The 25,386-nt window shown below is 50.0% G+C and overlaps 1 protein-coding gene across 1 annotated transcript in view; it reads right to left on the minus strand.

Annotated features, from left to right (window-relative positions):
- Nucleotides 1-25,386, minus strand: part of CLSTN2 (calsyntenin 2) — a 623,511-nt gene that overhangs the window by 108,042 nt on the left and 490,083 nt on the right. Inside the window, exon 6 of the mRNA XM_046002347.1 lies at nucleotides 4,400-4,585. Coding sequence (XP_045858303.1) covers nucleotides 4,400-4,585 — 186 coding nt within the window. The remainder of the gene's footprint in view (nucleotides 1-4,399; nucleotides 4,586-25,386) is intronic.

Consider the following 25,386-nt stretch of genomic DNA (forward strand, 5'->3'; position numbering starts at 1 on the left):
AGGAACAGCCCTGGCCTCTATGCTAGGAAAGGCCTGTGTTCCATGGACGGCTTTTGTTTACCATGATAGTAGTGACGCAGGGCGTCGAAGCGGGCCCTTCCTGTGGCTGTTGGTAATGTCACGTTTCATTTGGCCAAGACGTCTTCCTGAGGGTTTCATGGTACATTTCACACTCAAGGCAGCTCTGTGACAATTTGCTTCTGGAAAGCCTGGGACTGAGATGACAGAGTCCTTCACCTTGAATCTCTGAATTCAGAAAAACTGAAATCCAGTTTGCTCAGCTTCTCCAAGAAACCTGGCTTTAGGTAGAGCGAGGCCAGGGGCAGACCATCTGAGGCTGTGTTCTACAAGCTCGAGGGGACAAGGGTTCAGGGTCCTGCCTTGTTCTTATTTTGAGGCAGAATGCAGGTGTCCTAGTGTGGGCCCAGAGGGCTGTTTCAAAAGTGCTGCACCTATCGGGGCCTTCCTGACAATAGGCTTTGAACTAGCTATTGCCTGCTCCTAATAGAACCAGCATCGCAAGAGGAGGAAGCAGGTGAGCAGTGACCAGATGGGCAAAATGCCCCTCCACAGACACACTCCTGCCCGTGTCACTGACCAGCTATGGTATCACAGAAGAGACATGGGAACCCAAAGGTATTCCAGGAAGCACCCGTAGGATAGCCTTCCTGGTATACAAAGGCCAGAGACTACTCCTGAAGGGAAAGGTTTGGAACAGCAAAGCAGGGAGAGATTCTGATGGGAAGAAACCATGAGCAAAGATTTAGGGATGCGAACCAGCCAGGCATGGGGACAGGGAAGGTGTCCTGACATCAGGAAGAAACGGGCTATGACCATGGATTGGCGTGGTGGAGGCAGGTCCTCGGAAGCTCCAGTCAGGCAGGCGCTGGACACCCACACCTGGATGTTCCCCAGGCACCTGTCCTCATAGTCCCTAAATATGCACATGCCTGGATTCCTAGCTCTGGTCGGTGGCACTCTTGTCCAGGTAGATGCTTGCACTAGCCTCGTCTTAGATTCCTTCTCTCTCACTCCTGACAGCTAATCCGTCATTGATTAGCTTGCCGGTTTTGCCTCCTAACGCTGTCTTAAAATGCATCCCTACTGCCACTCCCCTGGTTCAGAACTCATTATCTCTTGCTTAGACCATGGAAATAACATCCTAATTGGTCTCCCTGTTTCCATTCAAAGTCCATAAAGGTTTGAAAGATGAAAAATGCATGGCCGCTGGGGCTGAAAGTGTCACGGCCATTCCCTAGTTGGGAAAGCCTGCGAGAAACTGGTCCCCCATCCACTGAAAACACATGGAAGGTTGTCCTGAACCTAAGCCGCCCCACAGGACTGAAATTATAGCCCCGAATCTGTTTTGGAAATGATCCAGCCTGCATCTCCCTCAAAGTTTGGAAAGAGCATGGGGCCTGATGGGCTGCCTCCTTCTGAAGCCCACCCCCACACTGGATGCACATCTGGGTCCCACTCATCTGCTCCTGTATTCTTATCCCCAAGCTCTTGCTCCATGGAATCCAAGAGTCAGACCTCTGACACGGAGCGGGGAGTGCTTCTGCCCATCAGGTACTCGGACAGAGTCCACACAGTGCACTGGGTGCTCCCACCAGGAAGGTCACCAGAAAGACACAGAGAGCTCCCCCCACAGAGGGCCGCTCCCAGAACCAGGAAAGCTCACATCTTGGGGGAAAGCTGCTTTCCTCACTGATTACCTGTCTTCCTGCAAGGCAACACCAGCAGCCCAGAAGGAATGAGCGGTGTTAACAACCAGATGCAATTTTGCTCTAAAGTTTCTTCCCTCGGAAAAAAATCCTTCTTGCCCTCCATATCTCCTCATCTCTCCCCAGCAACATTCAAAATCAAATCACAAGTGCGTGCCCTTGGGCCCATCTGATCTTTAACAACCTGATTCCATCATCTCCTTCTCACCCGGAGGAGTTTAGGAAATGACTGTGACCCACAGTGGCCCGGGGTTGAGTTGAGTTTTAATCCAGGTGAGGGAAGTGAAATGGCATGCTCCTTCATAACATGATGTCGTCAGAGATGGCTTCTCTGCACACAAGTAAAGGAGAGCGCAGGAGGCCCTTGGCATCCTTTTTGTGGGGGCTGTCTGGGTACCGAAATTGTGGTGTTCTCCCCAACCTACTGCATCGCTCTGGAGAAGCTGTGTCCCCACAGGCCTTCCTGACAGCCTGGTGACACGATAAATGGGACACGGCTCAAGTAGGGTCCACTTCACTTTAACTTCTAGAATTTTCACCTGATTCCCTGGGGAAGAGCAATGTGGGTGAAGGGGTGTGTGTGTGCACGCGTGTGCAGCGATGGTGAGGGAGGAAAGATTACCCCCAAATACAGGTCTACTCTAGAGCAAGCTCTTTTCAAAGCTCCCCACAGCACAGCTGGGGACCCAGATGTGAGTTCCTGAATATTCTTGGAGAGAACAAGAAAGCAATGAAACATACGTGGTCCACCTCACGCCAAGGCCCATCGACATGTCGGCGGTCTGGCATGCCATGCACAGGGGCTGATTCCCACCGTGTGGAGCACTCCACAGGCTGACTCCAGAGGCTAACATTCTAGCCGCTGCAGCCTGGCCCACCTCCCCAGCTGCTGAGCTAAGCAGCCTGCATTCATGCAGAAGTGCCTTCAAATTCTGCCTCTGTCACCTTCTAACTAGAGTCTTGGGATGAATAACAGCCATCCACGCTGACGAAGAGAGTTAAACAAAGTGATGCATGTAAAGAGTGTGGCAGGTGCCCCTAGTAGGGGCTTCAGAAGCCATTTCCTTGGGTCGTACCTCTAGGGGCCTCGTTTACTAGCTCCCAATGGCTAGTGTTTCCCTGGCCATCGCCTCACAGAGACAGCAGGTCCTCTCCCTGTGCTGGGACACCTCCAGCTCCACCCCAGCCCTTCCTCTCTGCCGCGGGCAGCCAGGCTGCCTTTACTGGCATGCTGCCTAAGCTGTCACACGGGGCCCGTGCTTGGTAGAGGACTTGGCTTGGTTTCATGCTTTGCTGTTGCAGTATTAACATTTGTAATAGTTTTTTTTTTTTTTTAATAAGTTTAGGTGAAATATCCAACAAGTTGAAAGTATTTATTTATTTATTGCCTTTTTAAAAATTTTATTTTTTCAGTGTTCCAAGATTCATTGTTTATGTACCACATCCAGTGCTCCATGCAGTCCATACCCTCCTTAATACCCACTGCCAGGCTCACCCAAACCCCCACTCCCCTCCCCTCCAAAACCCTCAGTTTGTTTCTCAGAGTCCACCGTCTCTCATGGTTCATTTCCCCCTCTGATTTCCCCCAATTAACTTTTCCTTTCCTTTTCCTAATGTCTTCCATGCTATTCCTTATGCTCCACAAATAAGTGAGACCATATGATACTTGACTCTCTCTGCTTGACTTATTTCGCTCAGCATAATCTCTTCCAGTCCCGTCCATGTTGCTACAAAAGTTGGGTATTCATCCTTTCTGATGGAGGCATAATACTCCGTTGTGTATATGGACCACATCTTCCTTGTCCATTCGTCCGTTGAAGGGCATCTTGGTTCTTTCCACAGTTTGGTGACCGTGGCCATTGCTGCAATAAACATTGGGGTACAGATGGCCCTTCTTTTCACTACATCTGTATCTTTGGGGTAAATACCCAGTAGTGCATTTGCAGGGTCATAGGGAACCTCAATTTTTAATTTCTTAAGGAGTCTCCACACTGTTTTCCAAAGTGGCTGCACCAACTTGCATTCCCACCAACAGTGTAAGAGGGTTCCCCTTTCTCCACAACCTCTCCAACACTTGCTGTTAACGGTCCTGTTAATTTTGGCCATTCTAACTGGTGTCAGGTAGTATCTCAATGTGGTTTTGATTTGAATCTCCTTGATGGCTAGTGATGATGAACATTTGTAATAGTTTTTGAACAAGGGTCCCCCATTTTCATTTGCACTGGGCCCTGTAAATTATGTAGCTTTTCCTTTGTGGAGGAAACTGACCTCTCCCCAGGTGACAGTCTCCACCCTTCACACTGGCCTCCGGTCAGGTGTCTCTTTCCAAACCAGCACTAGTGGAAGGGAGCCATGTTCCTTCAGGCTCCGTGGTAGGTTCTTGTGAATACACTGGGTCCTTAATTGCTCTCGTGCTGATGAAGAGCAGAGGCTTTGTCACATGCCTTGCTCACAGCCACAGTATTGGTAAATGGTGGGATCTGGTCAGGTGTGCGTGATGCTGAGAGATGAGCCTCTGACCCTTTAACCATAATAGGTAAATTTAATACTCACCCAGGAGTTACATATGCCAATAAGGGGAAGGACTCATTCTTTCATAATATAAGATATGCTTTATATAATTCATTTAAAAGAGATTAATTAAAAAACAATCCCAAGAGGGAAAAACGTACCACATAATTTCTGAAGGGATCTCTCAGAGTAGGTCTCCCGGTCGCAGCCTTTCCCGATGTAATTGGTCTGCAGCTCTGTGGTGATCTGAATGGAGGACACGGCCCCGTCGCAAGTCTCCAGGTGGATGCTGGGGAAAAGCGGCACGCTCCCTGAGCCGGGCTGATACTCAATCCTCTTGGTCCAGTCTGAATCAACAAGGAAAAGATAAAAGTCAATCAGGGATGGCCCGTCCTGCCATCACACTTGGTCTGCGAATGTGGATCTGTTCCAACATACTGATATATGGGGAAACGGTCGGAAGATAAGGGGAATTTGACATTTGCTTATGGAAGACTTCCTTCCTGAGCAACATGAGGTGAAGGCAGACAACAGCGGCCAGCAGGGCTGAGTCAGGTAGGAAGGTACAAGACACGTATGCGTACACACCCCAAACATCCAGCCGCCACGCAGCCCACTGCACATCATGAGCCACATCACGTGCCCCCGCAGTGACAGTGTCCCCCCCAATCAGGAAGTCCCATCCCCCATTCTGTCACAGTACTGCCCCAGTTGCAGCCCTCCCCTGTTCTCTGCCACGGGCAAATGCCATGTCTCTTCAAGGTGAGGTACAAGATTCACTGTAGGAATTCTATCTTTCTTAACCACTGAACCCATGTAAAACCGTGATAATTGTTTTTCTTTCTTATGTGTCACTGATGACATTCTTGAGTGTTATGTCGCTTGCCTCATTTCTCCCATTTTGCCCAGTGGGGTGATTTTTAGGAATGCGTACACTCTGTCACAAAACAAGAGAGCGTGGTAGTTCAGGGTTCCTTGGAGTCATGTGGTAGGGTGCAGGATTCTTTCTCAAGCATTCAGGACTGTGACCACTTGAGTAGCGTTGATGGGTTTATCACTTCTTTTTAGTGTAAAAATAATTTGGAGGCGATAAATCATTGGAGAAGAATGAAACCACAATCAAAACAATACCACACAAAATAGAGCAATTGGTGAAAATAAACACCAAGAGGGAGTGTACCCATGGATTGACTGGAACAACCACAGCAGTAGTTGAAAGGCAGAGGAGAGTCAAGGCAAAAGTCACAGTGACGGGTCACAGCACTTGGAGACAGCAACGAGCCTGCCATGCTCAGTGAGGATGCACGTCTGAGAGGTCTGTGTGGCTCCAAGTCAGACTGGTGGGTAGAACCAAGCAATGTGACATATGGATACTATTAGCTGATGAATCCCAAATGTTTGTCCCATAGAACCTTGCTAGGAAGTATCCTTTTTTTGAAGCAGAAATGAAAGTCTAAGAAACTGCCCGCTCTCGCCTATAAGAAAAGGAGAAATTCTGGCGTCCGTGGCTCAGTGTTCTTCGCAAGTACCCGATGGGCCACTGGCTGACATCTTGAGCAATTCCAGTGGAGGGGCCAGATGCCCTTGTTCACTGAGCAGCTGTGTGTGCAGGGTTCCCACGTACAATCTCTGCTTGGAGCATCGAGAACAAACAGTGCAGGAGGCAGGAAAGGCCCCTGCCTTGTGGAGCCGGCGTGGGGGGGCCTGGTTTGGGGGGAGGCCTGTGCCATCCTATCTGAGAGGGTGAGCCTAGGAAAGGAGAAGTGGGGACAGAGAGGGGCTCTTTAGATGGAGAGAATTCCTGTCTGAGCTGAGGCCTGCACGTGAAGGATGAATGTGCGTGGGAAGCCTCAGAGAAGCAGGTTCGAAGCAGATGCCCCAGTGATCTTGGCTTGACTCTGTCTGGTTAGGAACTTCCTGGGCAGATTAATGAAGGTCCCCAAGCTTCAGGCACCTCATCATAAATGAGGGACCTTACAGTGTTGGGGTGAGGACTGAGGGCCTCCGTGTGTGCATGGCATATGGCAGGGCCTCAATCAGCGTTGTTCCAGGAGAGGAAGGGAGATGTTCAGTCCTGGGGACCTGTGTCCCTGCCCTGCAACCCTGCCATGTTCCAGATAACCATGGAATCTGGGTTTAGGTCTGAAGCCCATGTCAGCCAGCCACTCTTCCAGGGATTTGCTCAGAGCAGGCCATAAGCAGGGACTCTACTCAGGCTTGTGAGTTTGGCCACCAGGAACTTAGCACAGGACAGTATTTGGATGGGAGGGACTTCATGTGAAAGAGAGTGTACCTGATTGCATCTTTTCCTCACAGCCCCCAGGAGCTCTGTCTGGACTAGACCATCACCTTCTGGAGGATGAGATCATGGAGCTGCTCTGAGCCATGCTCCAGAGGCCCCGGGTTCAATTAAGATGAGACACTGGAGGAAAGGAGGGCTTTCTGTCAGGTGCCTCTGAAGGTCACAGAGCTGTAAGAAGCAGTCCGCACACAGCCAGCCTTGTGTTTTGGTACAGTGTTTCGTGCCTCTGTGCACTTGATCATGCTGTGTCTTCTATAAAGAGCTCTCCCTTCCTTTCCTCTTCCATCTTGTTAACTCCATGCAACCTGTCCGAATTTCTCCATTCCGGGTAGATAGGCTCATCCGTGCCCCCATACCATCCCCAGCATTAGTTACGGCATTAGACTCTCCGCTTCACAGTTACTCTGAATCCACACCACGCTCTGTGCCCAGTGCCTGGCACGGAGAAGACACTCCCTCGATATTGGCAGAAAGCATGAATGAATCCTAAGGGAGTCATATGTATGCTTGCCTCTCCCACCAACTGGGAGCTCCTCAAATGCAGGGACTGTGATGCTTATTTCTGATCCCTCTACGCTGAGGTCAGAGCACAGGTGATCTGGGGATCCTCAGACACCTGAGCTGACTGCCACCATGGCAGCCTTCCCTGAGCCCCAGACAGAACTTGTGGCCTCTTTGTCCTTCTCTGGTACTGCCCCAGCCTGCTCCTACCTTCAGTCCTGCAAAGCCACGCAGCCCAACAGCAGCCCATAACACCTGGGTTCTCTTTGTTCTCAGCAAGGCAGGTGTGCCCGAATTGATGAAAGAAGAAGCTACCTCCAGATAATAAGAAATGGCACCAGCAGGAGGCCTTTCCCTCCCTGTCTCACCCCTCTTTCCTTGGATCTTCCCTCTCTTTAAGGAGCAGATAGGAACATGGAGAAAGTGGCTTTGTATAGGGCGCCGTGGGGTGAGACCCGTGGCACCAGTCCTTGATGTGGTGCTCTTTCTGCTGGTGTAAGCTCCTCCCACCTCACCTCCTTCTGGAAGACTCTTCATCAGAGAAGCCCAAGATATCAATTGTATTGATTCCCTTTATTCCGTGGGGGCTGTGGGTATCTGGATATTTTGCTGGTTATCCTTGATGATGTTCTACCTGAAATCCTTTTTGGAAGGAGTGCAAATAAAGAAGCAAATGAATGGTAAAGGGAAGTTCAGTGGAGGCACAGGCCTAGTACAGATCTCATTCCTCTCGCCCCCCCCGGCTGGGGGGTGAGGCCCTCTTTGGGAAGAAATTGAAGGGACTTTGGGAACGTCACATCTGCAGTCGCTTAGTGGACCTCACCAGGCTTGCTTTTGAGGGTTCACAAGGAGTAGCCAAAATTGTAACCACAGAGTGAAAGAAATCGATGAAGCTTTCTGAGTGTAGTGTCCTTGACAGAGTGGGAAGCTCACACAAACATCTTTCATTTTCCAAGAAGGACTTTAAGATGGGGATCAAGAGAGCAAAAGAGAAGCCATCAAATTCATCCTTTGTCACATGAAATGTCTATTCATCCTCATTTCCAGGAGGTAAGATTGCAAGACGGGTAAAGGTATGACCTCTAAACCCAGTGTGCCTGCGTTCAAATCCCACTCCTACTACTTCCTGCATAACTTTGGGCAAATCATTTATCCTCTCTGAGCCTCAGTTTCCTCTTATGCAGAAGTGTTGTCTACCACCCAGGATTTGGGGGAGGGATTAAATGTAGACCCATTTTAGCACCAAACACGAGGGTCATATTCAATAGATACATTACAGTTTACTTATCACTTATTCAGGAAACAAAGGATATATAAGCATTACACCCACAAGGGGCTGGCACGTAACATTCTATCCTTTTATTTGATCCTCCCAGTGACCCAGTGATTATTATCTTAATTGTGTAGGTGCAAAGTCATGGTTGACAGTTGGTGCGACTTGTCCAGAGCCGTGCAGCTCTTTTACCAGAGTTCTGCCACGGTTCTAAGGATTTGCCGGGATGGAGAACAAGTACAATTTTTAGATTCATTTCTGAATGTTTAGTTTATACTGATATATACATATATACACAGATACATATATGTATGATTATACATATAAATAGTACAGAAGCTGGTTTAGGGTGTGGGTTCTGGACTGGATGGTCTGTGTCGGCAAAGCAAACAGGTAAGTTGTTTCTCATCTTTGTATCGCTAGGAATTGGCTAACCCTGGGGTGAGTCCCTTCAGGGTCAGCAAGGCCCCAGCTGTCTAAATATCAGAATACAGAATATATATATATAAATGATATTTATCAGTATATATATACCTACATCTATATACTGATATGTATGTGTATGTATGTATACATGTACAGGTATATTTGTGTATACATACCTACACACACACACATTAATATATAAAAGTGATGATCTCCAACGTCAGCAAAGGATCCAGGGGCGTTGTCAGTTTCATCACTGCTTGACCTTGAGGGCAGCTGGTGGAGGCACAGGGGTTACTGTAACCCAGGACACTGAACAAGGCCCTCCTCTAAATGTGGGTCGTGTGACCTCTGCAAATCTGAGCGAATCATCTCTGAGCCTCCACTGCCTCACCCGTAGAGCTGAGTTAGAGATACCCTCACGGGCTTGCCATGAGCCTTTAAGGCGAAGGGCCCAACATGGCACACTTCCTGTTGAAGGCTCACGACAAGAGTGTCCCGCTCCCTGGCTCACAAGCTTCCCAGACTTTTCTGAGCTATCCTGCTTGGAAACAAAATCTTTCCAGTGTAAAAAGGACCTGGAGACTAGTTTATGAAGCGTGGTTCAGTTGTTTTTTAAGTGACAAGAAAGGAAGCAGCCCCCTTTGGTTTTGATAAATCAGGCTCAGTTATCTCATAAGTATTCCTGGAAAAGTGAACAGGGACGCCTTTAGGAATTACACTCCTTCTCCATGGGTTAAGGATTTAGAAACATGGTAATTCTATTATAACTCCTCCTAAATTTGGGAAACACATGTTTTCTTATCAGGAGAATATTAACCACTTGGAACTCCCCTATTAGACGCCTGGAGGTGGAAAAAAGCAAATCTGAGACTTCTGGGAACCGCGGGCTTTGGGGATTCTTGTCATCCGAGACATTCAGAATTGTTGCACTTCTGTACTCAGAAGTGACACCAAAGGATGAAAAGGAAAGAAGCAGGTGTGTCAAAACATGCTTCACTCCTCAACTGTGCTGCTCACCGGCCTCCAGCTCTTCCTGGTCTCAGCTGAAGAGGCATCAGGTTTTCCAGGAAATCTCTGGATTCACATAAGGTGAGTGGCTGGATGTGGGGATGCTGGAGAGTGGGAGGAGAGGAAGGGGTCCCCCTGCACAGGACAGGATGGCACAGGCAGCTAACATTCTAGCGAGCCTCTGCAGGTGTCAACCCTCTGGCATCTTTGAAGACTTCCTCCAAGAGGGGGGTGACTTTGATTTGGGCACCAAGGGATTTTCTTTCCTGCTGGGAGAAGGTGGGAAGTTACTTTTTCTCAGCAGTGAGCACTTTTATCTCCATGGCCATCCTGTGCATCTGAATCGGGGGTGAGTTAGGAGGTAGAGAGGGGCTGGAGAGGTAAGTAGAGGTCAGATGATGGAGGCTAGGTAAGAGTGGGTTTCACCTTACAGCAGTGAGGAGTCATCAGTGAGTGTTTAGTGAGGGTGTAAAGTATCCAGATTCTGGTTTTAAAAGGTCATTTGGCAGCTGGATTAGGTCTGGTGCTCATTTTCAGAACATTAGAACACTCCTGATCATCAATCCATGCAGAGTGATGACAGGGTCACACCATGGGGAATTAACTTCAATTCAGTTCAATTCGATTTAATGAAATGCAAGAGATTTAACTCTGCAGCTGGACAGACTCTGAACCCTGACTCTGCCACTACTTGGCTGTGTAGCCTTGAATAAGTCACTGAACCTCTCTGAGCCTCATTTTGCATCTGTAGAATAAGGAGAACCCCTTGCAGAGTTGCTTTGGGACTTGGAGAAAAGGTGTGAAAGCATCAGCAACAGAGAGCTACTCTTATAACTACTGTTATTCTTCTTGTATCATTCTTACCATTTTCAGATGCCAGGGCTTTACTGAGCATCTACTAAGTGCCAGGCAGTGCCCTAGGCATGGGAGACAGAGAAGTAGGACTCATAACCCCTACCTGGAAGCAGCCACAGACAGCAGCCAGTTTCTAAGCAAGCAGAGGAACAAAGAAGAGGCCTCAGGGAAGAGAGAAGAGGTAAATTATATCGACTAGGGCAATCCATGGAGGCTTCCTGGAGGAAGTGACCTGGGCATTTGTTTTAATATAGATTTCATTTATTTAGATCTGGCAAGGCCAACAGGTCAGGATGCTGTTGCCATTGAACAGATCGTTGGTTATACTCACAGATCCCAAGGAGAGGGGGTATGCTACGCTAGCCAGGCACACAGAAGCGCTGTGGTCAGTCAGGAGGCAAAGAGGGGAAAATGATGGGCAAGAGACTTTATTGTGCTTTCCATGGGAAGGAACAGGCAAACCATGGTAACCCAGTTTCGGATGGCCACAAATGTTAGTTTGTATAATTTCGGTGGCCTCTGGTATATAGGGGCTGTCCGTTGTTGCCTGGTACCTGGCCCCAGGGTGGTTAGGGCAGATGGAGGTTAGCACAGGGCAGGAGAGCCCAGTAAAGGGGATTGGTTGGTCTGCATTTGAAAAGCTAAAAGGTAAGTAGTTTCTTATCTTTGAATTGCTAGGAATTGGCTAACCCTGAGGTGAGCCCCTCCAGGGTAAGCAAGGCCCCATTTGTCTAAACATCAGAATACAGACAATAAAAGGCATGGTTAACACAGTATTGAGAAAGGAGGGGAATGCCAGAGGGCAAAATGGAACCCCAGGATGTCTCCCTCAAAGCCTGGGGCTGCCTAAGGGAGTGGGTGGGTGGGGAGGCTATTGAGATGGGAAAGGACAGGAAGAGCATCCCCCACCTGCATCTTTAACTCAGCAGTCTGCCATGACTCAGGAACTGTAGACCTCTGTGAGGCTGGGGTGGCCTCCAGGGGGCCAGAATGGAACTTTGGGACAGACTGAAGGCCAAGCTGGGTGGGGGATCTTCTGTAACATAGGTAATAAAGACTTTGTAAAAGGGTGACAAAAGCTGGCTTCCAAGGCTCACCTTCTGTCCCCTTGCCCCACCTGGCTCCTGGGGTGAGTTCTTCAGTGTCCATGCCCGAATCTGGGTAGGGCCGTGATGACACTTTGATGCCAGAGCACGAGACCTGGGTTCAGACCCCCTCTGTTTACCAGTTATTGCATCCTGTGCCTTGATTTCCTCATCTGTAAAACCGGTGGGGGGAATGACACCTGCATCTCACAGGATGTTGAGAAGACTGAGACAACACAAGTGGTAGAGCCAGGACCCGCTCTGGGCCCACCTGACTCCAAAGCCAAGCCCCAGAAAGCATTCCTTGCTTGTCTGAATTCTTTTTCTTTTCACAGTTCCTCAACTGCTGCTCCGGGTCTTTACCTGTGAGGTGGGACATTCAGCTGGAAGGAGACAGGAGATGGTGAGGAGTCAGGGAGTTTGGGCATCCAATCCCGGCTCCAAGACCAGCTTCACGCTCAGGAGGGCCTCAGAGTTGCTTTACTGCTCTGCCGTCCCTGCCTTAAAATTCTTAGTGATTTTAAAACAAGAGGCCTTCCATTTTCATTTTGAACCGGGACCCACAAATTATGTAACTGGCCCTCCTTTGGTAACCTTGGTTCTGTTCCTTAACTTTTTAGATCCTCCGTTTCTACATCTGCAGAACGGGGCTAATTATTTAACCACCCTGAAAGGAGGAACTCGGGCCCGGGCTCAGACTCCTGTGTGAACCGTGGCTCTCCCACTTGGTGCCACGTTCCAGGGCCGGCCATTTCCTTCTCTGCCCAAGCACCGGTGACGTGCACGCACACTGGGGATGTCCTCACCCATCTCAGAGTCGTTGAGAGGATTCCTATCAGACAATAAATGCAAACCACTTAGCCTGTGCCCCACATGTAATAGGCCCATACACAATTTAACAGGGATTAAATTATGTGGCCTTCTTTCTCCAATTAAAAATAGTTACACACAGGCCCAATTTAAAAAGAAGCAAAGCCGCAAACTCTCTGAACTCAATTACAAATACAAGGAATCCTCTCTCCTCCTTTATCGCTGACCCCTTCCCGTTTACTATATTTTGGTTTCACAAAGTCAGAGCATTTTATTACTTTTAATTCTTCCTAAAAAGAGAGATCTTAATTACCTACAAAGGAGAGGAAAGGAGGGGCACCCCACCCCCAATATCATGGCTTAAGCCTCAAGGCCTGGGTGCTCCCTTCCTGTCCTTCCCTTGGCTGGTCCTCCTCTGCCTCCAGGCCTCAACTCCCACATGCCTTTGTCAAGGAGGCCTTCTGGGCCACACCTGGATGACCAGCACCCTGCTTCCACCCCTACCCCCTGTCCTCCCTGCATGGGAGCATAACTTGTACAGCACCGTGCAGTGCCTGGCCCACAGGAGGTGCTCAGTAATAAGTGAGTGATTAAGTGCATGGAAAACAGCTCCCCCAGCACACACATGCACTCCAATGCTGGCTGTCAGGGGCGAGGAAGGTGCTCATCTGGACCCGGGGAACCTTTGCTGCTGTCCATGCAGGACGGCCCATCTAGCCCCCAGCCAGCCGCCAAATGACAGCCTGCCAGGCATTCAAATGGGAACGATTCAGGACATGGCCGTTGTGTGTGTGTGTTTGCAAGGGTGTGCAGCCACACACACCCCAGCCTGAATCTGAGTGTCTGTGGGCGAGTGCATGTGATGGGAAACTGCACTTACGCGCGGCTCCAATTCTGGAAAACCTCATGTATCTTCAACCCTTTTGTTAGCTCCCTCACTCCTGAGACATCCCAACAAATGCCCGCTGAAACAACTAGAAATCCACCCTTCCCTTAGATTCTGCCCATGAAGCTCTCTGGTTCCGTGGCAGCAGAGGGCCTCTCATTTTGTCTCTGATCCACAAGGGAGCTCCTTGGCCCGAGAACGCCCTTACACCTGACCCTGGGGTGATCACAGAGCCTCGCACACAGGCAGACACGAACAAGCCTTATTCTGGGAGCACCTGGCAAACTGCACATGGCTGCCGGCGACAGCCCGAGGCTATGGTCAGCCCCTTCTCCGCCTGTCACCGTCAGCCAGCAGAGCCGGCGCCCTCAGGCAAGGACCACAGGAGGACGGCTTGCTGAGGAGACCACACTGGAAAGATGATCCAAACCACTTCAGGTTGTGTGCACAGGAAGGGCGAGGCCTTGCTGCCAGAACAATGCGACTCACTGGGCCTACAGACTAGTTCGGTCCCCAAGGGCGGTGCCCCGGGTCTGCAGTGAGGTCAGTAGGGAAATGGACAGTAAGCACTTAGAAACTTGGAAAATCATGTGGCACGCTATGTGTTGACGCTAATAAAAAAACATTTGGTTTATATTTTAAACCTCTTTGCTATTTATTTCATTTTCCCAGAAATTTGTTTCTATTATATCTTTACAGAATTATGGTCCATGACTGACTGAGGAGAAACTGGTCCGGCACCACAGAGGATTTAAGAAGCATGGTCCTAGGGAAGGCCCAGTCATCATGACGGCCTAAAACTTAACTTCCAAAGGCTTCAAATCTAAAAGGCATTGCAACATTTTACCCTCCACACACAGTGGACCAGTAAGGCCTCCTGCTTCTGAATTTTAGATGGCTCCCAAGACCGATGTCTCTCCACTCTAGTTTAAGGCTATCATCCCTTCTCACCTGGTCCAATCACTATGACAACTTCCTGTCTCACCTCTCTTTGGCCTTCTAATTAAACTGGTCACCATTGCCCAAACTGTAATGCATCCAGTTCCTCTTCCAGGGAGTCCTTCATGATTTCCCCCGCCCAGACCACATTCTCTTCTCCCCAATCCACAGGCTTCGCAATGCATATCATCTATGGGGGGATCACACCGTGTCCCCTAATTATTGTCTGTAGACAGGTGCAGGGTTAGGGCTGACCTCAGGATAATCACTGGAAAAACTTCTATAGACACTAATTGCTGGGCCCCACCTTGGGAAATTCCCAGTGGAAGGTTTTGAGGCCAAAGGCCTGGAATCTGTCATTTTAACTAACCCCCCAGATGATTAGGATGCATAGACAGACTTGGAAGACACTAGCCCAAACAAGAGTGAACACTGAATGCCACCCCTTCTCCCACTGCATTCATGGCTCCCAGCAGCCAGAGCAGGGTTAAGAAAGGATGTCTGCCTCTGCTGCAGGGGGCCCAGGAGGAGACCTATGTTCTGCCCAGAACTGGACTCAGCAGGGCAGGACTTCATACCAAGTGAATTCAGAACAAGCTGTTTTCTTTACCTTCTGCAGGGCAAAGCAGGGTTCCAGTCCCAGAAGAGTGACAGACAGAGGACCCCGGGCTCTGCGTGGAAAGAGAACCACTTCCCACTACCGGTGTTAGATTATTGCTTCTGACCACGCCCTCCTCCCAGCGGCAGGGGAATATGCCCAGGCCCCACTGATTTGGGGCTTTGCCATGTGACTGCCTTTGACCAATAGAATAAACCAGTCATTTATTTCTTAATTGTTTTTGTCTGCCACTCTCTATCCCCCAACCCCACTGGAGGTTCCACAAGAGCAAGGTCTGTGTCTGTTTCATTAGTTCTTTAAAATCTCCAGTGCCAGAGTGGCTCAGTGGGTTCAGCCTCTGCCTTCGGCTCAGATCATGGTCTCAGGGTCCTGGGATCAAGCTCTGCATCAGGCTCTCTGCTCAGCAGGGAGCCTGTTTCCCCCTTTCTCTTTGCCTGCCTCTGCCTATTTGTTATCTCTCTCTCTCTGTCTCTCACACACACAAGTAAATAAATAAAATCTTAAAAAAAATTAAAACCTCTGGTGCCTGGTGCAGTTTCTGGAACGTGGTAGGTTCTCACTGATTATATGAGAAATGAACAACAAGGATACCCCGTGAGAGGCGCCTGCCCAGGTTCTGGGGCTCAGCGGATTCCTTGGCCCTCCTGCTCTGGTCAGACCTGCTCCTTGTTGAGTTCCTTGCAGGTTCTCCTGCTGGCTCTAACCTCTCCCCCCTGAGGCTGCGGTTACTACCTGCTGCTGTCAGGTTTGGTTACGCTCTGGTTGCTGCTTCTCCAAGGCCCTTGGATCCACACTCAGTCTTTGGGATCCACTCTGCACCTGTGCCTGGTGCAAGCCCTTGGATCCCAAACCCCCATGCCGCTAGACCCTGCCCATCCCCATGCTGTGAGGGGACCCATCCTCTTCAGTGTGGCTCTCTGATACCCGTGTGAGTGCCTCGGTTCCTCAACAAGCCTCTGAGCTGGCTGGTGTCAGGAATCACCTCTTTAAAGTCCATGTGTTCCCCCTTCCTCTGGCTCCAAGCTCTCTGGGGCTGCTGGGGGAGCCGCTGATGCTGTCTCAATGTGAACCACGTTGAGCTCAGAAACCGGGACTCCTACCCAAAGCTTGGCTGCCACTTTCTCCCCAACCCCTTCCTCTCCAAAGATCCTCCACTCCCCAGCTTCTCAGCTTCCAGATAGAAACACAGCAGGCAGAATTGATGCTGGAAAGGTGCAGAAACCAGGCAATTGAAGAGCCGCTTTTCTGAAAGATAATTTTCCCCAGGGGGGAATCCTTAACTCCATCGACCAGGGTACTTTCTCTTGGATTGATAGAAACTCTTCTCTCTTATGTCTAATAAACATGAGCATTTTCCAGGCAATTTTCTTATCTCGGGACAAATGTATTATTGGTGCAAGACGGAGGAGCTAGTCTTCAAGAATCTTTACCTTTATGGCTTTGAAAAGCATTTGCAAGACATGAGTGTGGTTTTTCATGCACACACTTCCCTTCCCTTTATAAAGGTGTCCTACGTATACTTTTTATTCTCCAGTAATATAGATCTCTTTAATCTACAGATCCTTTGTCCATGGTTGCGAAATTTTTTTTTCATTTTTTAAATAAAAGGACCACAACTCTAGGGGATATTCCAGTCCTGCAGAACTTTGCATTTCTCTGAACGGCATTCTAAAATTGGAACCAAATTATCATCTCTTCAGAAGATACAGTACAAGTCGGCAGAGTCAGTCAAACACACAGGAAGCCTGAGAGAGCATGTGGGTGAAGGTGGGGGAGGGTCGCTCACTCTGCAGGGGCCGCACGAGCCATCACCCATGATCGGTGCTTGGCAGAATGCACGTCAGGCCAAGAAATGCCCACGTACTTTAGCCCAGGTGATAGACTCCTGAGAAAGTGACTAAAATTGCAAAGACTTTTGCAGAAAGATATCTACCAGTGCACAGTAAAAGACAAATGGAGCCAAGTTAAAATCAATCACGCGGCTCCATCTAACTACAAGGACCCAGGCGAGCTCAGGTGACCTCCCATGAGGGAAGAGTGTGCAGGCTGGCTGCTCTGACCCAGAGATACAGGGTCTTGGGCCAGAGACAGACACAGACACTGGGAGATGCACAGGGGCTTCTGGCCAAAGCAAATGTCTGCTCCCGAAACACAGCTAACCAGACAACCTACTTGTCTTACACTGTGGCTGATAATAAGGTCACATTTTCCTCTAAATATTGACCTCCTCCACCCACCAGATTATCAGAATGAGCCCTCCTCAGAGTGTACTAATCTCTAGAGGTCCCAGACAAGTTCCTCATACTGGTCTATGGTCTGATCGTGCACCTACAGGCCCCCCAAGCCTCCCTGAATGTCCCATTCTGCTCACACTCACTTGCCCATGCCTGCTGCTCCCAGGTTCTACCCGACCAGTGGACACCAGCCTCTGGGCTCAGGGCACCACCTACAGGTGCTTGAAGGTACCTCGGCCACAGGGCCAAGGCTGGCTGGAACCCAGAGGGAGGTGAGAAGAAAGGAACTTGAGAGTGGAGACCAGGTGAACTCTGGTTGTTATGCTCACAGCCTTAAAGAATCTCTCTGAAAAGTTCTGTCTACTTCATCCAATGTCTGCCCTGGAAATCTCACTTTTGTCATGAAAACAAGCAATAAAATCAATACTAGTTCATATCTCTGCTCAATTTTCTCCAAATCCTTTTGTGTGACTGAAATTCTTGTCTCCAGTCAGCCATAAAGCAAGAGATGCTGAGCAGAGGAGGGACTATAAACAGGTTCCTGAGAGGTGCAGCCAAGTTCTTCCGGGCATACTCCTCCCTCCCTCTCCCCGTTACTGCCTCCTTCCTCACAGCCTAGTGCACCTGGCAAATCATACTGACACCTCAAATCTCAGCCTCTGACACCACCTCTGAGAAGCCTTCCTAAAGCATTGGGCCCCCCTGCTCTCTGCTTTCATTGCCCCTGGGACCCCTGGCCACGGCTCTGACTTCCCTGTATTGCAATGATCTACTCATGATCTGTTCACCTGCTTGCCCTCACCGTACCACGCCAGTTTATGGTCTCCAGGGACTCATCACCTACCTGGCACAGAGCTGGCCCTGAGCAAAGTTCCCTGAGTTCAGTGGAAGCTTTGATAACTTCTCTGTTGTGCCAGGACCATGACTGGCCCTGGGCATGGTTAGACAGGGTCCGTGTTCCAAGCCCCTGTGATGGCATCCGAAGGGATATGATAGGCATGTTGTCACTCTACCAAATCCCACGAGAAGGGGTTGTGGGGAGAAGGGGACACGACTCTGTCCACTTCAGAGGTGAGGGCAAGTGTGGCAAGGAGAGGGGCAGCAGCCTGCCACGGCTCACATTTATCACTAGCACGCCGGTGTCTGGACGGCAGGATGGGATGATATTGCTGTCTCGGCCGGCTAGGGCCGTCCTCCCACTCAGTGACACGGACAGCAGGAAGAAATGGGTTCAGTGCTGGGAGCTGAGCTTGTTACATGTGTTATTATCCGTCCGCACGGCACCCACCTGAGGAGGACAGGTAACTGAGGGGAAGTTGTCAAAAGACCTCTCCAAGGTCACAGAGTCAGAAAATGGCACCCAAGGCTGGACTGACTCCTAAACCCACTTTAGTGGCTTCTATTCCTTCTCTCCTGGCATCCCCCTCACAGGTACCGTGGAGCCATTCCTGCATGCCCGGACCAATTCTACCTTGTGCTGACCCTCTAAGATAGGTACAAGAGTCCCATTTTGCAGCTGCCGCATCTGAAGGTTCACAGAGGTTAAACGGCTTGCCTTCAGGTCTCTGAGCCAAGACAGGGTAGAAGGTACATTTGAACTCAGCTCTTTCTGGCTTCAGAGCCACCCTGCTGAAGCCTGGCCCTCTGTGACTCCCTGCAAGGAGTCACAATCTAGTAGGCTGCAAATATTTAAAAGAACGATCAGTGGAAGAGGCTGGTTGTGTGTGGCTCTGGGGCAGACCCGGGTCTATAGAGAGAGGGGACTGAGCATGTGTTCTGAGTCAGAAAACCCAACACCATGCATGGTTCCCCCTCTCAGCATCTGTGTGTCCTCAGGGAAGCCCACATGCTTTGGGGTTCTTAAGGGTTCATCTAAGGAGGCCGAGAGAGGGCCTTGCTCTTCTGAATGAAGGTGGGTCTCTGAGATGGGCTCATGTGACAAGAATGCTAACTCCCCCATCTCCAACTCTGCAAGTCACAGTCCTCTCTCAAGGCTGCCCTGATGTCCAATCACACATTTTCCTTACAACATCAAGGACGGGCTCTCACTATAAAATTTGTCTTGAAATAGCTTGCATTGATATCAAAAGGTGGCCGGTACTCTCTTTTGCTTTGAGCCACACTGCAGGTGAAGGGGCAGGAGCTCTGCGTCTGCGGACAGAGAGGACTGGGGTGGTTGCGGGTCCCGGAGGTAACTAGCTATGTGACGAGCGTCTTAACTCCAGGGCTCTCATCTGCCAAATGGGAAAATATCAGCTTTTGGGGGATGGTGAGCAGTAAAGGAGCAAGTACAGGCATCACCATTATACAGGGTTTGGCAAAGAGTAAATGCTTACACCCTGGTAACCGTTACTCTGACCGAGCTCTGTTTGGATGAGTGCAGTCTGCCTGCGTCCCTCTCTCCCTTGGAGCTGAGATGATTGGCCCCAGAAACCTTCAAAGCCCATTTCCACTCGTGCTCACACGGAGCCCAGGAGAGCCAGTTGGAAACAGGTTCAAGCAGGCACACTTTTGACCAGCACGTCTTTGAGCACATTAAGACGCCACAGAATCGGTAAATCCGCGTCCTGTACAGAAACTGTTTGTTGCAACTTAGTGATCGGCTGTATCAGTGATGTCAAAACAGGTCGTTATTCCTGGAGGAGCGCCCCTGGGGGTCCTCTGCCAGGAGCTCGGATGCTTGCCTGGCAGATCTGGGCAGACCCAGGAGCGGCTGGCCTGGGGTCACATGCCCAGAGTTAGTGGAATTTGGCTTCAGTGATGGCTTTTCCAATTATCTGGAGAGAAAGTGCTCTATTGTGACTTAAAAAAAAATCAGAATAAAGGGAACTAAAAAGAGCTGCTGTTTCTTGGGCCCCTGTGCAGGTGGTCATGAGCATGGCATTCCACAGGCAGCCTTGTGTCTGGTCCTCAGAAGGCATTATTCCATTTCTATGTGGAGAAGCTGAACTAGGCAGAAGTGACTTTCCCGAGGCTGGAGCATGGCTCAGAGCCCAAGCGGGCCCGAGGCCTGTGTGCCCAGCCCCCTAGACGGTGCTCTTCCCACACACCCCACCCCACTGTTTCCCTCTGGTGCAATCTAAAGCTCTAAAATCAAGAGCACGATGCTCAAACCACATAGTCTTACCCAAGTCTATGAATTTGTGTGTGTGTGTGTGTAAACATTTATAGGATGGTACCTATTTTACTAATTTCAATCCTAACAGTGTTTGCATGGTCACCTAAATTTTGTAAAGTACTTCCAAGCATAAGACCACTTTTGGCTTCCTTACCATCCTACAAAATGATTAGGCCAAGGGTTATACTTCTCAATCAACAGCTGAGGAAATCGAGGCTCAGCCAGGGACGTGGCTTCAGCAAAGGCTCTGGCCAACCATGATGGAACTAAGCATTGACCTGAGCCCTTCTCACTCCCATCCAGCTCTGTCTTCCCTGGTTTGTACTTGACTCTGGCACCCCCAGGCCCCAGCACCCTCCCCCGGGATGGGGAGGGATCTGAGGATGAATATCAAAAGGATGGAGGGGGAGGGGAAGATCATGGAGAATGGGGACACAGGGAGAGGAGAGAAAATGGAAAAGGAGAAAGTCAAGAGGGCAGACAGGAGGAGCCTCAGGTGCAGAACTCCAAGAGGATGAAGGAGCATAGCCCCTGAGGATGAACCTCAACTAAAGCCAGGTACTGGTGAATGGGAAGGTGGATGGCCAATAACGTTCATGTTCAAGTCTCTTACAGGAGAAGGCAGCCCTCCTGCTCTGGCGTGAGTTGCCACACTCGGGCCTGGTATCTTTGAGTTGGAAGCTTTATGTACATCTCAGGCTCATGTTGTTTCTCAGCCCATGTGATCACCAGAAGCAACTTCATGTTCAGGCAAAAAGTATATGAGAAAGGGACAGTCCACACGCATGGGCTTATTTTCCCATAAGCTGTCATTTCAAGGAAACAGTGCACCAGACCAGTCTCAGTCCAGGAAGGGTGAGGAGGGCGGGGCAGGGGAGGAGACAACGAGTGTGGGTGTGCCCTTACATGCCACATGTGCTTTGCTTCATTGAACTGTAGCTGCCCTTGCAAGGAGGTCTCCTCACCATTTTGCAGATCAGGTGACGGAGGAGTGAACTATGGTGCCCAAGGGGCCTCAGGTCGCTGCTGCTGCTGCTGCTTCTTCCTCCTCTTCTTCTTCCTCTTTTTCTTAAGATTTTATTTATTTGACACACAGAGAGAGAGAGAGAGAGAGCACAAGCAGGGGGAGTGGCAGGCAGAGGGAGAGGGAGAAGCAGACCCCTGCTGAGCAGGGAGCCAGACACAGGACTCGATCCCAGGACCCCAGGATCATGACCTGAGCGGAAGGCAGGTGTTTAACCAACTGAGCCACCCAGGTGTCCCCGGTTGCTTCTCTTCTGAATGGTCCCCTTTTAAAGCTGGTTACATGCCCCTTTGGAAATTCCCAACCTGCTTGTTCTACCCTTCCTCCTGACACCTCAGTGTCCCCTGGGATAGGCTGATATAAACTCGAATCCTATCTCTGCCATTTATCAGGTGGGAGATACTGAACAAGTCACTGAAGCTCTGTTACCCTAAGTTCTCCCCATCTATAAAATGGGCTAGAATTGCTTATCTCACAGGGCTATGCCGATCCACCGTGCAGCGAACCTTATTTTCCACTCTCATATTCCTTTGCCTCCTTCTAAATTTGTCTATTTGGTGTTTCATTCTTTCTAGGCTGTCCAGGACACTCCAGTAAATTACTTCTCACTAAGGTGTCAATGGATGATAATAGCTTCACACAGGTGTCAGCAAGCTTTCTCTGGAGAGGGCCAGAAAGTAAATACGTAGGCTTGGAGGGCCATCTGGTCTCTGTCGAAACTGCTTAGCTCTGTTGTTATAGTGCAAGAGCAGCAATGAGAGAATATGTAAATGGAGGAGTGTGGCAATATGCCAATAAAACTTTATTTATGGGCACTAAAATTTACATTTCATGGGATTTTCATGTGGCCTAAAATATTATTCGTCTTTTGATTTTTTCCAACCATTTAAGATGCACAAATCATTTTTCAGCTCACAGTAGTACAAAAACAGGTGGTCAGCTAGATTTGGCTTGTGGGCTCTACTTTGCTGACCACTGGGTTCATAGGAATTCCTTCAAGAGGCATGTGCATTTTAAGGGGGGAATTATCCTTTAGAACAAAACAGCTGGTAACCTAATGGTGGAATCTCAGACTCACAGGCAGTACAGTGAAGGAAAGAACTGAGGAACTGAGGAGAAGGAGCCATCCCTTCTCCTGTCATCCTGACAATGGCCTTGTGCATCGACCGGCATTAAGGGTAATGCCATTATGCGATCCTCAGATGGACACAGCTTGACCTTCGGGGCCTTGCCTGTCTAAGCAAATCTAGGTACCTTCTGGGCTTATCACCCTATGATTTGAAATCAATGCCTTCCTTTATTTTTTTTCTTTTAAAGATTTATTTCCTCATTTATTTGAGAAAGAGACAGAGAGCATGCACAAGCAGGGGGAGCAGCAGGCAGAAGGAGAGGGAGAGGTAGGCTCCCTTCAAGCAGAGTGCTGGACGTGGGGCTCGATTTAGGACCTGAGCTGAAGGCAGATGCTTACCTGACTGAGTCACCCAGGCGACCCTCCATGCCTTTCATGTAGTAAAGCCTAAGCCAGCTCTTCAGTGTACTTGCTCAATAACACGTCTAATTTTGGAAGGGAAGGGTGAAGCCAGCTGACCCCTGGGACCTGGAAGTTTTTTCCCTCTGGCAGGGTGGTAGGCAAGTGGACAGCTGCAGAGGGGACAGGGACATCTACTTGATGAAGCTTAGCAGCGATCTTTTCTACCTCAGTCATGCGTGGCTGCCAGCCTTGTCCCTTTGCCTGTGGGGTCTCAGGGGATTTGCTTGAAAAATCCAACTTCCCTTGTCTAGTACTTTGGATCGGCTTTTGAACAAATACAAGACTTTAGAGCCTCTTCCAGAGGTGCTCCAAGATTAGTCATCCTTTTCACTAGTCTCCCTGCCCCAGTCTCTGTATCTCAGCCACCATCTGTGTGGTTGGCCAAGGAGTCCTTCTTCCCAAGAACCCCTCACCACACAGGGTCGTGAAAGCTTCTGAGCTCCCCATTAGCCCGTCCAGACTTCTCCCCATGGCCCAGCCACACCATGTTCTTTCCCGCCTTCCTGACATCTGTTCCCTCGTCTGGAATAATCTTCTCGGTGCTCAAACCATTATCCTTCAATATTTGGCCCAGCACATCTCCCCAGGGCCCCACCGCCGTTAAGCAGCTCGCCTCCATGTCCCCAAAGCCTCCTCCACTAGAGCTTTCATCCTGAGCATTGTCCTCATCTCCTTCCATACTATGAGCCCTCACAGGTCATGTCTGCCTGTGCACCCCCAGCTGTGAGCACACAGCGGGACTCGGGAAAGGGTGAGCGAATTCACTCCGTGACGTCCCCCCGTGTGGCCGGTGTGTTAACTCCTGCGCTCTCACAACGCAAATAACTGAGGGAGAATTAGTCTCCACCAGCGGCTTTCCTGCTGCTGTCCTTTCCACACACAAGTCCTAGACGCTTTAGGTGTTCAGTCAATATTTTCTGAGTGACCTTCTTGTTCAACGTGAAGCCCATGGACCAGCAGCATCCCGAGCCTCCCCAGACTGCTGAAGTCAGATGTGCGTTTTACCCCAGTGCCCAGGCGCTGCTGAGCCCATTCTGCCCTATCAGATACCACCCCTCCTCCCTGACCAAAGCCTCGTTGTGGGATGCCAGAAACACTAAGACTGTCTGAGGCACCTGGAGAATTCTTCAAGCCCGGGGAATAGGTGCTGGGAGAAGGGCCATTGACCGCTGTGGGCTTTTCCTCAGTGATGAGGGGGGCAAGCAGAGATGGGGTCCCGTGGGGGCGGAGTCTGCAAACCCAATCTGACCTGGGGGCTCTGGATCCAGAACATTGACACACCTGGTCAGCCACATGTCTGGGAGAGAAATGGGGACGGGCCACTCGGGCAGTCGGCAGTGGCTCTCTCCAGGGCGAACTGTTTCCATAAAGGGACATGAAATACTGAACTCCTCGTCCCTACTGTTGGAAGCAGATAACAGATCCGGAATCGGACGTGCAGTAATAAAAGGGAAAATATACTGAGTCAGTGTTCTGAAAACAATGTTTTCAGCTTGCCACGCAGGAAGAGATGGGCTATGGCATTATAAAGGACAAGAAAAGAAGGCTTAAAGAGGGGGTGTGTTTCTCAGTTTAACATAACATATAAACAAACACACAAAACCCATATCAGCAACCAAATTACAAATGATTTCTGTGGCCCCTAGAAGGAGGGATCCCCTGGGTCAGCTCTCCCTGGATCAGTTGCCATCCTGATGGCCTCTGGGGCACTACACCCTCTCTGGGGCTCTGATCCTTGAAAGGTGCGGATTCTTCCCGAAGTCCCCAGCCCCCACACAGGCCCAGGCTCGCGCAGATGTAACTGCTTTGCGAGAGGGAAACAGACACCACAAAGACTACAAATATCTGGCAGGGGAGGCAAGGCACAGGCCAGCTTTGGCATGTAGCCCTACGTCAGGTGCACCTTCTTTCTGCTTCCTAATAGAATCTTCTATTGTCACCGTAAGCTGCTGGAGGGATACCATGAGTTGTCAAAGCTCAGGACAAAACACAGAGATTTCGTTCTCCATTCTACTCACAAAGGTCTAGGGGCTGCTGTCTTCTCTGGGCAGCTGAGAATAGGAGTGACATCCCCTTGGGCAAAACTCCACAACCCCGGTGTTGTGCGTTGACCCCTACCGCCTGTTCAGAGTTACAGTTTCAGAATACAGCAGAGAGCATCGAACTCATATCATTTCTGGGAAGACAAGGCCCAGCCACAGAAAAAGATGGAGAGTGGAAAATCCTAGCCCAAAGAGACAATGTCTTGGCTGAGGTCTGATGGGCAGATGACCACAGAGCCGGGGTCCGTGACGTCCTAGTGCACAGCTGAGTAAGGCCAGCAGCATGCTGGGAAAGCTGCAAACGCTTCCCCCCACAGCCCTGCTCTGGAAGGGATTGTTGTGATGGGAAACAGGGCCACTCCCTGGGGCACCTCAGGAGTCTGGGAGCAGTCTGTCATCAGCGTGGGAAGGCAGGGAGGCTCCAGCTGTGAGCAGGGTCCCCTCCTCCTCCAGGACGGCTCCTGGGAGCTGCTGAGGGCCGCAGGGGCTGAT

This window comes from Meles meles, chromosome 4 (genome assembly GCF_922984935.1).
Source record: "Meles meles chromosome 4, mMelMel3.1 paternal haplotype, whole genome shotgun sequence".
NCBI classification, from domain to species: Eukaryota; Metazoa; Chordata; class Mammalia; order Carnivora; family Mustelidae; genus Meles; species Meles meles.